General features: G+C 43.1%; 1 protein-coding gene across 1 annotated transcript in view; it reads right to left on the reverse strand.

Moving 5' to 3' along the window:
- CMIP (c-Maf inducing protein) overlaps positions 1-13,313 on the reverse strand; it is a 132,905-nt gene that overhangs the window by 27,629 nt on the left and 91,963 nt on the right. Inside the window, exons 4-7 of the mRNA XM_027685012.1 lie at positions 6,892-7,053; positions 5,719-5,760; positions 3,227-3,289; positions 1,736-1,816 (exon numbers count right to left, since the gene is read on the reverse strand). Coding sequence (XP_027540813.1) covers positions 1,736-1,816; positions 3,227-3,289; positions 5,719-5,760; positions 6,892-7,053 — 348 coding nt within the window. The remainder of the gene's footprint in view (positions 1-1,735; positions 1,817-3,226; positions 3,290-5,718; positions 5,761-6,891; positions 7,054-13,313) is intronic.

Raw genomic sequence — 13,313 nt, forward strand, 5'->3', positions numbered from 1 at the left:
ATATTGTTTGCTGGAAAAAAAAAAAAAAAAGAAGAGTGCTTATATTCAAACATTTGGTCTGAGCCTACAAACAGCTGAAATCCAAAGGTTTAGGAGGTTGCTGAGCATTCCCCAAACAACTCAACACGCAACAGCCTCCGGTCCTGCACGTAACCAGCAGTATCAGCAAGACAAAAAGCCATCCTTGTTCTTTTGAGATCTCAAAATCACAGACAAATGAGACACCCCTTCCCCATTTATAGGTAGGAAACTGTGGAACGAAACTTGTTGGGAATTTTCAAAGGCCACAGAACAAATGAGAGGCAAAGGTGGAGAGATCTGGCTCAACTCTAAGGACGCTGAGCCGCACAGATGGTGAAGTTTCCTGCCAACAATACTGTCCCCCTAAAATGTAACTTCAGTTACGTGCGTACACACACACACACACACATTCTCTAAAGGACTATTCAGTACAGAAGTCCCTGGAGAGTGGTAAAGTGCCCAAATCCACTCCAATTAATACATGACACCATAAATTCCCTGACTACACGCTGCGGTACAGACATGTTGATTTTCAATCTGCAAATGTTAAGTATGGTAAATATACCCAATTCTCTGAAGCTAACCAAATACAAGCATTACACTATGCATTTAGATTTTATTTGAGACCCCTCAAGAGCTCTGGATGCTTTAAAAAAATCAGTCTGGAATCCAAGAATAACATTTACAGAATATTTCATTGAATGCTACAGAATATTCAAAAATGTTTACATGTCTGCAGAGTGCAGGCACAGAGCCAGGAATACGACCTTTTTGCCATCTTGGGCTTTCTACCTAGTTCTGTAAACTCGGGGAGTTAAATAATAAGATTGTAAAAATAAGAAATATGAACTGTTTTCTACTGGGTTTATGCTGCACACAGCACGACAGCAGATGGTCTCTAAAATTACATCAGTTAGTGAAAAGAAGTTGATTATGTAGTTACAGAGGTTCATCCTTGAGATCACTGCCAAGTTAACTGTCTTAAATATTTTATTTTACTTATTTGTTTAGTCTTTGCCACGGCATTATGAAGTAAGACTTCTTTATGCAACTTAAAAATCATGGCAGGAAATTTAATATGCCACAAAGGCTGGAGAGCTGGTAAATAACCCAGAACTCTCTTAGGGAAGAAATACTGATCATGTAAGAATATCTTCAGAGTTTGTGGAGGGGGAGGGAAAATCTGCTCCACAGGGCAGGACGATCTTCTGGCAATTATTTCAAACACTAACAAGGAATTGATTGGCAATGAAAAGAGAAAAGCCTGGGTGAGAACAGTTATAAAATGACTACATGAATCCTGCAATGAAAAGGAAGAATAACAGTAGGAAAGCATAAAGAAATTCAGGAAAGCTAGGTAAGAACTCACTGGACATGAGCCTAAAGAAAAATGGAAATCCAGAGAGCTGGAGGTGTCTTAAAGAAAAAATGTTGAGAGCCCTAGCTCAAAATCAACAAAGTCTCTGTTCTGATTTTGTTATTTCTTTGATTTTAAACTATTTTAACTGCAAGGATGGCATGTGGGGAGTAAACAAGGCACCAAGAGCCAGGTGAGAGAGAGCTGGAGCTTCATATGCTGGCACTGCTGCCAAAAGAAATGTCCCTCAAAACAATACTTTGCTTAGATGCTCTCGAAAATCCCACTGAGTGCAAAGTAACACACGATCACATGCAGCATTCACAGTCTGGGGGACCAGGTCTCTTGTGCACTCACCATGTTGTGTTTGAGAATCCTCTGTACCACTGGTGTGAACACTTCGATCACGACCATGGACCGCGGGCGCTCTCGGCAGTGCTGGAACGAGCAACAGGTCATTTTGTGAGCTGCAGAAATTATGAAGATGGGTCTCCCCTGGCTTCACACCCCATGCATGGACTACCCCAAGACTAACAAGATTCAAGGGCTAAATTAACCTTTCCTGGGTTACACTGCTCTCTTCTATGAATTTGCTGGCATCTAATAGACTATACAGGTTCAAGAGCTCCCATTCTTCCCAAAACTCACTGGAATGTAGCATTTTGGGGACTCATATCCCTTTTGTCAAATTTGGTTGAAGCTTGCCAACAGTTTTGAAACGGGTTGGGGGGCAAGAAGATATGTACACACAGGCAGTGTAATGGCACAAACCTCCTTTCCTTGGCATCCAGGCTAAAAACCTGTGGTGGATCTTGGAGGGTACTAACAACCCACTCTCCCATCACAGAATAAAATATACAATCCAAATGTATCAGTCAGGGTAATTTGGATTGGGCAGGACCTTTGAAGGTCATCTGGTCCAAACCCTTGCTCAAGGCAAGGTCAATTTTGAAGATAAATTTGCCCTCTTGTTAGTCTCATTAGTCTTGTCCACTTCAGTTCTGAAAAGTCCATAACCTGTTTCCATTCCTGCAACTCTACACAGCCCATCCCACACATTTACAGACAATCAGGTGCCCATCTCTGATGGAGACCATAGGCAAAAAAAAAGACCCAAACCAGGAATAAAAATGCCCTGAGTCCAAGGCTGGATATGACCCTACAAGTGGCTTATAAAAATGCAACAGTAAGAGGAGTTTCTGAAACTTGACTTAATTTCTGTAGGAAGAAGCAGCTGATTAGTAACTCTGGATGGGAATTACAAGCAGCATCCAGAATGTTTGACAGATGCATACACAGTCATCAGCAAGCAAATTTAAGCAGACTTGAAACTGAAACACAAACAGGCCTAGAGGAAAAGTAGTACTTTCAAATCCACAAGGTCTGCAATCCAAAGTACCCAGAAGTTTATGGAAAAGATGCAAAATGCAGCACAAGCATGGATTTACCAGAGAAGAGGATAGGTCCTTATTAAGTCCCAGTGACATAATACCATTAGGGCTGAGTTACACATCACATCACAACCTCATCTGAACACAGATCCAATGATCTCTGCATTAGCCAAACAGAACATGCAGTAGGACACCTCCTGTACCCAGACTGAGGTGTGGGAGTCTGAAACCTTTAACTCTCACACAGTATCAGGACAAAACAGTCTGATGTGCTAAGGCACATGGTTCTATTTATCATAATGGTGCTGTTAACTATTCCACTATCACTGGAGGCTGACCAAAAAACTGAAATCAATTCGGGCAGGAGGCAAGGAGTTAAAGAAAAAACAACCACCCCCTCAAAGAACTACGCTCATCTGCAACTATGAGATTTCAGAAAGCAAAACTGTTGTGATACCTTGCAGAAGAATTCACAGAGGTCAGGAGGAGGATGGTTGTTTTCCAGCAAAGGTGCAATTGCCTTTAAAAGGAAAAAGAGAGAAAAATTCAATTAAAGGACTGCAACTGCATATTGCAAACAACTATTTTTCAGGGTGAGGAGGGGAACTCAATTTTAGAAAAGGACAAAAGCATAACCAGAGAAACTAGAGGTGGGTTATGTGTTTATTTTACAAGTAAACTCAAGAACACCTCTGCCATGAGTTCTCTGGAAAACTTGGCCTTTAACTGCACCAGCGTAAATACGTAAACCACAGCAAAGGAGAGAGAATTTTATAATTGTTTCAATAAAAACAGAAGCAGACCAATTGTTTTAGGATGTAATAAAGCAAGGATGAATCTGGCTCACTACTTCAATTAGAACACTTCCCTAAAAGAAAAAAATGAAAAACACCACACACACACACACATATCTTTTATGGAAGACTTTGAGTTCTTTTTTATGAGAAACAGCCCACTAAAAGTGACCTAGCCCTGTTCTCACCTGGGAGGACCCTATTCATCCAAATCAAGCATTTAACTTTGTGAAAGTTGAGATCATTATTCCTCCTTTGTTGCTACGCAAACCAATGTGCTTATGCTGGGTAAATACATTAGAGGTCATACCTGCCACTGAGGGTGTAATGAATTTATGTTGTTGCTACTTCCTTTGTAAATCAGAAAATGGTACTAGAATATTATATTGTCTCTATGTGATGGTGCCTTTGGGCTTTTCCAGTCTTCAGCTAAAGGGATTCCCAATACCCATTTAAAAGTAAGGCACTAAACACAGCAGCCAGGACATTTTGTATTAAGCAACTGAACACCAGATACTTTATCTGGATGGCATCCGGAGTTTTACTGCTTTGGTTTGTGCTCTCCCTCTCATCTCCTTAAGGGTTTCAGCCCTGTGAGTCTGCTTGCAGTGGCTGTGTTTCACAACAGCCACTCTCACACACACAAGTCAAGATTAGTGGGAATTTCAACAACGAAACCCAACGCATCTGCAAAGCTCTGTTTTGGTTATGCACAAGAACTTTGAACTTTCTGTTCATTACTGTGTGCCATCCTCCTGCAACTGTTCAATCCTTCTCTGGTGGTGGCCCAGCAACGGTGGGCTGATGGAGAACACAACACCAATCCAGTTAGAGTAGAATATCCTCACTCCCTATCCAACACCTGAGCTCCAGATCTTCCCTGAATCCATCTTTTGGAGTGTTTGCTATGGGACCTGCCAAACCACAAGACAGATGCTCAAGCAAGTCATGGCTCTGTCTGTACATACAGTGTGGAAGAGCAACAGCCTGAAAGCACCTTTTCCTGTATTTTCCTTATGAGTGCCGTGGTCAGGAGCAGCTATGGCAACATGTGCCTCCCTGTCCTGAGCAGGAAGGGATTGGCTGGAATATTGATCTGTTCCAGCACCATCTAGAGAAGGCAAGCTGGCTCCATCTGCACGGCAAATCACTGTGTACTTTTCACATAAATACACAGTATTAGCAATACTTTCCAAGAATAGCCTGGTTATCTGTGTAATGGCAGGGAGCTCTGAATGCCCAGGAACTGCCACCTCCTTAATAGCTCGGGCACAACCTACAAAGAAAAGCAAATGCCACTTCAGACACCTATCTCGGTGACTGATTCCATCTAAAATGGTATCTTAGGCAGCAGATAAAGACAACTAACACCTACTGGCAGGTACCTGCTACCGTGTCATTTTGCAGAAAGAGCCATGGAGATGTGATACAATCAGGTGGTGGTGGGGCTCTAGATTAGATTACTGGGAAAATCTGGAAATTTCGAGAGAATGAAATTAAATTACAGTGATGGGGAACCAAGTTCCATCTCAGATAAATTACTGAGATTTTGTATTTTGTTTCACAAGGAACAGAGCTGCTATTTGACTCACTTATTTCTATGTCTAAATAAACATGACCTACAGAAAAGAAAAATTTTGAGGAGGCTATTTTTACAAATCAAGTAAGCAGGGGGTTAAACTGTAGTGATACATATCCACACTTACAACAACAGTCACTTGCTCACGTACTATTAGCAATGGAGACATTCTGTATATGGTAGCATCAGCCCCTCAGGAAACTACTAAGCCTCAGGGTTTTATAGGGCACATCTGCAAATGATGGGTTTTGACTATTTAAAGTACATATATAGACATGAACACTGCTCTATGCAGCCTAGTAAGGGGGCCATTTGGGGAGACTATTAACACTCACATCCTGTGCTCTTTCATATAAGCTGATGAGAAAGCTTTATTGTGATTCCTCTATGAAACAAGAGGAATGATAAAGCCACACAAAAAATGGACAAATGGTTTTGATTGCTGCCCAAGTTTACCAGCATTGGTGGAAATGCTTTCACTGGGGCAGAGACTTCACTGGGGCAGAGACAAGCACTAACAGAAGTGTCATGAAACAATACCAATTTATCCTCAGATTTCAACAGAAGGATACTCACCACAATAATGCTCTCCTGGTCTTGAGTGGTTAAGTTGTTGTTCTGGAAGAGTTGAATAGAAAATGAATGAGAAAAGAGTACTCTCAGCTGGCATATCAGCACACACAGTTCTCAGCTACCACGGACATAAACAGAAAGGTTCAAGACTGAAATTGCTTATTTTCTGAATAAAAAATCATTGAATTAAAATCACTCTCCTAAAGAAGGTGGTAAACTGTCTGCTATGAGCAGTGGTGCAAGCTTCCATTTCTCCCTCAGCCCACTGAGATTCCAGTCACCCCAGCCACCAAAGCTGAGCGTACAATCACCAGGATGCCCGAGGAGGTCTCAGTCAGCTAGAAAACTAAAGCTAGTGATACATTTCTTAAAAATGTTTTAAGGTAAGCTGCATGTTTCTACAAAAATTAATAAAAGGATTGTTGTGGTGTTGGTTACCACTTGTGGGTAATAAACTAACTGCTGCAGTTTTCCTGAAATCCCTTCTTTAAATATGGTACCAGTAAAAGCCAATAAATTGACTGGAAGTCACCTATGCAGAAGAGTTTGCTTTGGGCTTTTTCAGCAGCATAATCCATCCAGAACTCACCAAGTTCTGAGTTGCTAAGACTTTTGACTACTGTAAGAAAAACAGACAGCAACTTTTTTGGCTTATATCAAATCTTTGTAAATCAAAACTAAGACTTGAAAAACTTGTTTGGCATTACATTTCCTGTTAATGAAAAGTTGGATATTTGAAACAGAACTAGTGATAATAAAATAGCTGCATGATTAATTTATTGGTGTGTGTATATAAGAATTACTGGTCATGGAAGCAAAGCCAATGGAATAGAAGTCAAGGGGAATTTTACCACTGACTTGAAATTAGACAAGAATCAGACCCATAATAAATTTACCATAAATATTAAACCAAGCAATTAAACAAACAAAAAACCCCAAACCAACAAACTCAAGAGAAATGTGGTTTGTTTTGTTTTTAGGAATCTACCTAACAGCATGGGTCAAATTTCCCTTCTCCCCAGCAAGTGCAAATTCCACTCAAGTCAGCAGAAGTCACGAGTAGACTCACGGGCAGAATTTTGACAGCCCAAGTTAAAATAAAACCCACTCACAAGCTTTCAACTGTCTCTCATCCACACGTGACAGTGTCTTGCAGGAGCCCTGCTGAGGTCATACCTCTGAGAGCAGTTTGGAGACAATCTCCAGAGGTGCTTGGTGGATGGAGTCGTCCTGCAGCGGGGACGTCAGCGCCATGTCCACCAGCGTCCGGATCTCCTTCAGCACCACCTCCCAGCGGCTGGGGTTACTGAGCACCTTCTTGTACTTGTAAATCTTCTTCTGCAAGAAACAGGAAAGGGTTTCCTATAATGCATCTGCCAAGTGGGTTGCACTGAATTTTGAGTTTTGCCTTTTCTGGTTGCTGAGAGGCTGTACTTAAAACTTTAAAACAGACAAGAAAACCTTGTACGTCTGAACCTATTTCTTCTGTGGAAGCAATGTGAAACCATGATTCTTTTTATTTTTATTTTTTTTTCTTTTAACTCCAGAGCATCTTTCTTTTCACCATCTCCTCTTGCAAACACTTTATTCCTTGGGCTAATAACAGATACCTGCTACTGCACTGTTTCTAAAGCTGTAGGTTCTTTTAAAGGGAGTCATTAAGAAAGGGGCAGAGAGAGAGGCCACCAAAACATCACTGCAAAGATACTTTATTCTACATTGCTAATTGGTGAATTTACATTCAAAATTTAATAAAATCAATTTTATCAAAGTGCAAATTTCCAGCAGACCCACAGGCTTTCTTTTTTCTTCAAGTACCCTGAATAGTCGTGCTGTCACCCTCCAGTTTTAACAGACACCAACTTGTGAAGTCTCCAAATCTTCCATGCAACACCATTTCCTGACTGTGTAACTCCGTCTGCCCCAGTCCTCTGCCTGCCCCTGCACTATTGCTGGCCATGCCCAACCTGTTTCACCGACTGCCCCATGCACAGACCAGCTGGATAAGCAAAGGGCAACTCTTATTCCTCAGCAGCAATGCTGCCACAAACAACTGAAACAGAGGCTGCTTTGTATTATAAATGGTATTCTCTAGAGAAAACACACCCTCCCAAATTCCCAGAGGTGGCTTGATGGTACTCCAGAAGTGCAGGGAAACAATGATGAGTGTTAAAATGCTACTCCTGAAAAAAAAAAAAAGGAAGGGCTCACCAGAACCAGGAGGGGCTTGCCAAGGTGGGCAGTGTGGAGGGCAGTGCTGGAGGCTCCTCACGGCCCCTGTACAGAGAAGGAGCTCTGCACTGACAGACCCCCACTTGTGTTTCATTCACGTGCCCTTCTGCTCCTCTCTGTGTGTGAGCCTGGTGCTCTGTTCAAAGGGATGTCAAGAAGTTTGGACACATCCTCAGGTTTATTTACAGCACAGGCTGGGCACTTCTCTGTTTACGTGAAAACATCGGTGTTTTGCACTAAAAATGGATCTTAACATTCCTCAGCAGCATTTTCCGGAAAATCACAAGAACTGCCCGCGCTGTGTGTGCAGCCTGCAGGTTCAGCTGCTCGTTTTGGGTGCAATAAAGCAGAGGACTTTGCAAAGGGTTGGTCTGCTTTGTTTTGTTGTGGAGCTTTGTGGCTCCAGGGCATTTCCCCCTGCACTCGCCCAGGGCAGCCCCAGCAGGAACCATCTGACCAGGCTGGCTCTCTGCTTATCAGCCACTTCCTTCCCCCCATGGAGCAGATCTAATGCTCAACAGCAAACAGTCACCTCTGTACCCTATCCAAAACAAGAGAGAAGAGAACAATGCAGAAAAATACAGACTTCAGATGCCTTGGGTTTGTCAGTGTTGTTAAGAGGGGGGAGAGGAGGGCAGCACTGGGCTGACATGTAAAGGCTGATAAAGCAATCCAATTATCTTTTTAATTAAATTCATGCAAGTACAAAAGCACATTGGCAGTGTAGTTCACACTTCCAGTGCATTTTAAGCCACTGAAAAGCTAAAGGAACATAAAAACATGCTGCAGACATTATCAAATGTGTCTGAGATTTCGGAACAGAGAAAAAAAATCTTTGTTCTTCAGAGCTCCTTGGGGCAGAGACAGCCCAGCAGTAATTTTAAGCTACCAGCACTACTTCTGCCATCATCAGAGATTTCTTGGACTCTTTAGGAAACTTGAATCATAGAATTTAATTTCTCTTATTCAGGTAGTGCCTTTATTTAGGATCTTTTTGTTAGACCCACTCCAGCACTAAATAAAATCTAAACTTCTAAGACAACCAGACAGCTTTTTAACTTGAAGAAAGTCCTTTCAGACTAATTGAGGACACTAAACCAAGCTGGCTCAAAAGATACAATTTCCATGCTGAAATTTATTCCTTGGTCCTGTACTGTGAAGAAATCCAATTCAAAGCAGAATTGAAAGCTGACAAGGAGTGGATACAGGGGGAGGATAAGAGCTCGACCACTGGGTTATTGCCTCCTTGCCTGGCCTGGACTGACCCTTCACTTGGGCGAGTTACAACTCGATTTCAGAGCAGCTCCTTCAGCCTCAGGGGCAGCTGCTGGAGGAAACTCTTGCCCAACAGGACGCTGCTCAGACAACTCCACCACAAATATCTTTCTTCCGCTGTCAAATCCACTCTTGCTTGGGGTGAGGAAGGAGCAAGGGAGTTTTCCTTTCCCTTTTAAAGACGTCCATTAAAAGTTGAAATTCTGATGATGCTGACGTACATAAGAGGGAAGACAGTGGGGACTGTGCTCCCTGCCACGCAAGGGAGATCTACGAAAGCTGCTGCTCAGAGCAGGCACACAGGGACTCAAAGGGAGCATCAGGGGACAGCTACCTTTGCAGACACACCGAGCCTGCTGCAAGCACGAAATCCAAACTTATCAGTCTCTGCTTCACGTTTCCAGCACAAAGGATTGTGCAGCGCTGACAGACTGAGCTGTAAACTGCAGACAACGTTACAGAAGCCTCAGACAACGTTACAGAAGCCTTGAATGATGGTGGGAAAGCAGCAGAAAATAAATAAATAAATAGAGGAGCCATCCCCAAGGGGATTGAACTCTGCTATCCTGAACCTTTGCCCATGGTTACGCTGATGTTTTTCTCAGCAGAACGCTTTTCACTGTTGAGCGCCTTGCTGAAAGCCCCAATTAAAGCCTGAAACCTATCAGTGGGTTACAGAAGCAATTTGCTGTGTATCAGCAAGCACTTAGCCAGCACTGAGCCATCTGCTCCTTTCTACCTGCGCTGACTCCAGAGCAAGGAGCAACAATCACTCAAGAGCTTAAAAACAAAGCTGCCTGGTAAAGACCTGTAGGGGAGAACAGACACGTCAACACGTGCAAGGAGTTCGTCCCCCCTGCATGTAGGTGTAAAAGATGCCTTCAGTTGCTGAAAATATTCACACAACATTTATCATTAATGGCCTGTGCAAGAAAAATACTGGGGGGCAAGGGAGGGATCCAGTTTCACTGGGACTTCAATAAAAGCAGCAGCTCCTGTGAAAATTTATGTGAGTGAAAATAACACATGCCAACATGGAATTTGACCCTCCTAGTTACTGACCAGCCAGTACCACACCGCCAGTGTCATTCCAAAATCCTGCAATGCTGATTTTAAATGCAAAACCACGGAATGTAATAAGTACCCAGAAGATGCAGCACGAGGAATAAGTGACACTGACAGGGCATCCTTCATTCTCAAATCACTCTAATTAATTAAGTCTTGCAGAAACTCAAAGAGCTAAGCCTCAATCCTCTTTTAGAGGAGAGAGAATTGAAGTCCACAAGTGAAAAATTACTTTACCAGAGTGACAAAAATCTATAAGCTGTGTGTTTTACCATCAGTACTCAAAAGCTCCTGAACACTGCTCTGAACAGACAGTTCAGGAGAGCCTAGGAAACCCTCAGCTTTTTAAAGTAAGATTTTCCTATGTTTTTCTCTCCTATAATGGCCTCATCCTGTAGCCCTTGCTCCTACATCACTTTCTTGGACAAGAATGATAATACTGATGTAGTCAACAGCTAAGAAAAATGGACTCTAATGCACAAAATTGGTTAGCGTGGAACATTTGCCTTTTTCAGCCCTAGGAAGACCTTTCACATTAGGAACATCTTAAAACAGGCAGCACACCTGATCCAAAAAGGGAAAAATGAAGTTAGCCTTCTTGATGACAAAATTTCATCCCTGCTTTGCTACTGCTGGACAGGGAACGTTCTGTACTCTTGAGAACCTGTCTCCCTGTCAGCAAATACTATCTTCATTACATTAAAAAAATTAATGGCCAACCCTAATTCCTAAAGCCTGCTAAATTCTAGCTCTCTTCACCCTTTGCCACGCACCAGCCCACGAAGTGGTCGCTTCTTTAGGGGAGAAGCTGGAGCCACTGCAGGAGCGGGTGCTGCCTTTGAGGGCTGTGTATGTGCCAGCAATTGTTTATTTCTTGCTGAGCAACGAGGGCAGTCCCAGCAAGAGGGAAAAGGTCAAGCTCCCGCATGGAGGTTCCTCCCCAGCTCATTGCGGGGACGGCTGACACGAGCTTGTGTTACACTCTAATGTTGAGGGTGTTTATGTAAAGTGGAGGTGCTTCTTGCTAGATGCAAATGTACAGAGGAAAAAACAAAACAGAGAGAGACAGAGCGGAATGGTTTTCCCCACTGCAGCAGAACATTTTGTTAAAACGCTGCGTAACAAGGAACAGGAAGATTGCTTGTGATGTCCAACACTCATGTTGGCCTGTCCTACAAAGTCCAAGTGCACCATGTGTTCTGAAGCACCACCTGCTGGCATTTTTTTCTATTAACCCCTTATCTTCATGCAAACAAGAGGGCACGACATCCCCAGGACTCAGCTAGATCCATATTCTGCTTTTAATACTAGCAGGCATCACTTACTTCATAAGTGATGTTAACTTGTAAGGTTAACTTGTTGCTAGCAGAAGTTTCCCTGACAGCTGGAAACGGGCTGGATCAGTTGAAAGCCTTTGGAACTAAGTTCCTACCTGCAACATTTACCATTATGAAGAAAAAAAAATAACTTACCTGAAAAGACTAAGTCTATAAAAAGTCCCAGTCCTGGCAAAGGGTTGGGCCCAGAATGAGATTATGGAACCTTTTCCAAATCAGGGACTTCAAACTGCTCATGCTGCAATAATTGAACTCTTCATGACCTTCCTAAAGTTCTGTACAGAAAGACTAACGTGCTGCTCTCTGAAACAGATGCAAAACAGCAGCAGCAAACTTTTGCTCTCTATCATGTTTTCAGGTCAAGGCATTTTCTGCATTTTTCGTTCTACCCAGTGCTAAATGCTGAAGTGCATCAACTTCTCTGCTTCAGTTGCTTCTCTGAATGCAATCGCCTTCATCAAGGCTCACTTTCCCACCAGCTCCTCACCACAGGCCAGAGAGCTGAAGGGAAATGTTTTAAGCTAGGCACTTCTGATTCTCACTCAGTTAAGGTCTAAAAAGCACTTCTTTTTTTGCCAATTCATATAAAAAAGATCCTGGCAAAATCGCCATTATTTATTACACTGAAACTGGCAACCATGAATCTGTGCCCTGAATAAATACACCCAGTGACAATCTCTGCCCTGAGCAGAGATCAGTCTTGATGACTGAAAGCAAGAAGGAGAGAAAGAACAAGAAAACCAAGGTGATTTCCTTGAGGTCATAATGCAAGCCAGGACCAGAGCAGAACTGAGGTCTTCCGATCTTCAGGCCTATGAGGCAACTGCTAGACCAAGGCACCCCTAAGGAGAAGCACCACTGGCATGCACTGTGCTCACAGCCAGTCAGTGTTGACACCCTGTTGCTGTGCTTCCCCTTCGCCACATCTTTCACAACCCCTTTTTTCAGCTCACATTCCTCCACCTGGTTCTTTCCACCAGTGTCTTACCACCTTGCTCCAGATCTCACTGACCCAGGCAAGGAGCCCCAGAGGCTCAGGTCAGCGCTGTCCCAGAGCTGACAGAGTTCAGCGGGTTCAGCCAGCGGTGACATGGGTTCAGCTGTTACTAATGCACAAGCTGGAACAACCACACAGATACTTCCCAGAAGCTCAGTTTGTCCTTTGCTCAGGTACCACTGGGACAGTACCACTGCAAAGTGAAGGAATGCTGAAATAAACAGAATTTTAAAAGGATGAAACAGAGACAAAATGCATTTCTGCTTGGAGCACGAGAAGCACAAAGTGGGACGAGGGGGTTCACAGGGCAGGCTCCTCACTCACCTCCCAGCATGACACTGGGCAGCTGCAACATTAATGCACTGAATGAACTTGCTCCCAAAGCATATTACATATCTTATCTATCTATATATATATATCTCCACCTCCTTTGCACACAGCTGTCACCTGACTGACCATCACGGGCTTCTGCTCTCTGATGTGCTCAGGACTACTGCAAGGATATCCTTCAGTAACCAGGGGGACGAGATGATGGAAAGGGAAGGATATTCCATCCAAGGGAAAAAAAAAATAAAAAAAATGGGCAAACAGATATGAAATTCATGAGCTACGCTGAAGGCAAACCTACATGCAAATACACTGTGTGTGCCTCCAAAACCTGAAAGCAACTCAAAAATCGTGCCCCCTAGGCA

The sequence above is a fragment of the Neopelma chrysocephalum genome, unplaced genomic scaffold (genome assembly GCF_003984885.1).
Source record: "Neopelma chrysocephalum unplaced genomic scaffold, ASM398488v2 Primary Assembly neopelma1_68, whole genome shotgun sequence".
In the NCBI taxonomy this organism is placed as follows: Eukaryota; Metazoa; Chordata; class Aves; order Passeriformes; family Pipridae; genus Neopelma; species Neopelma chrysocephalum.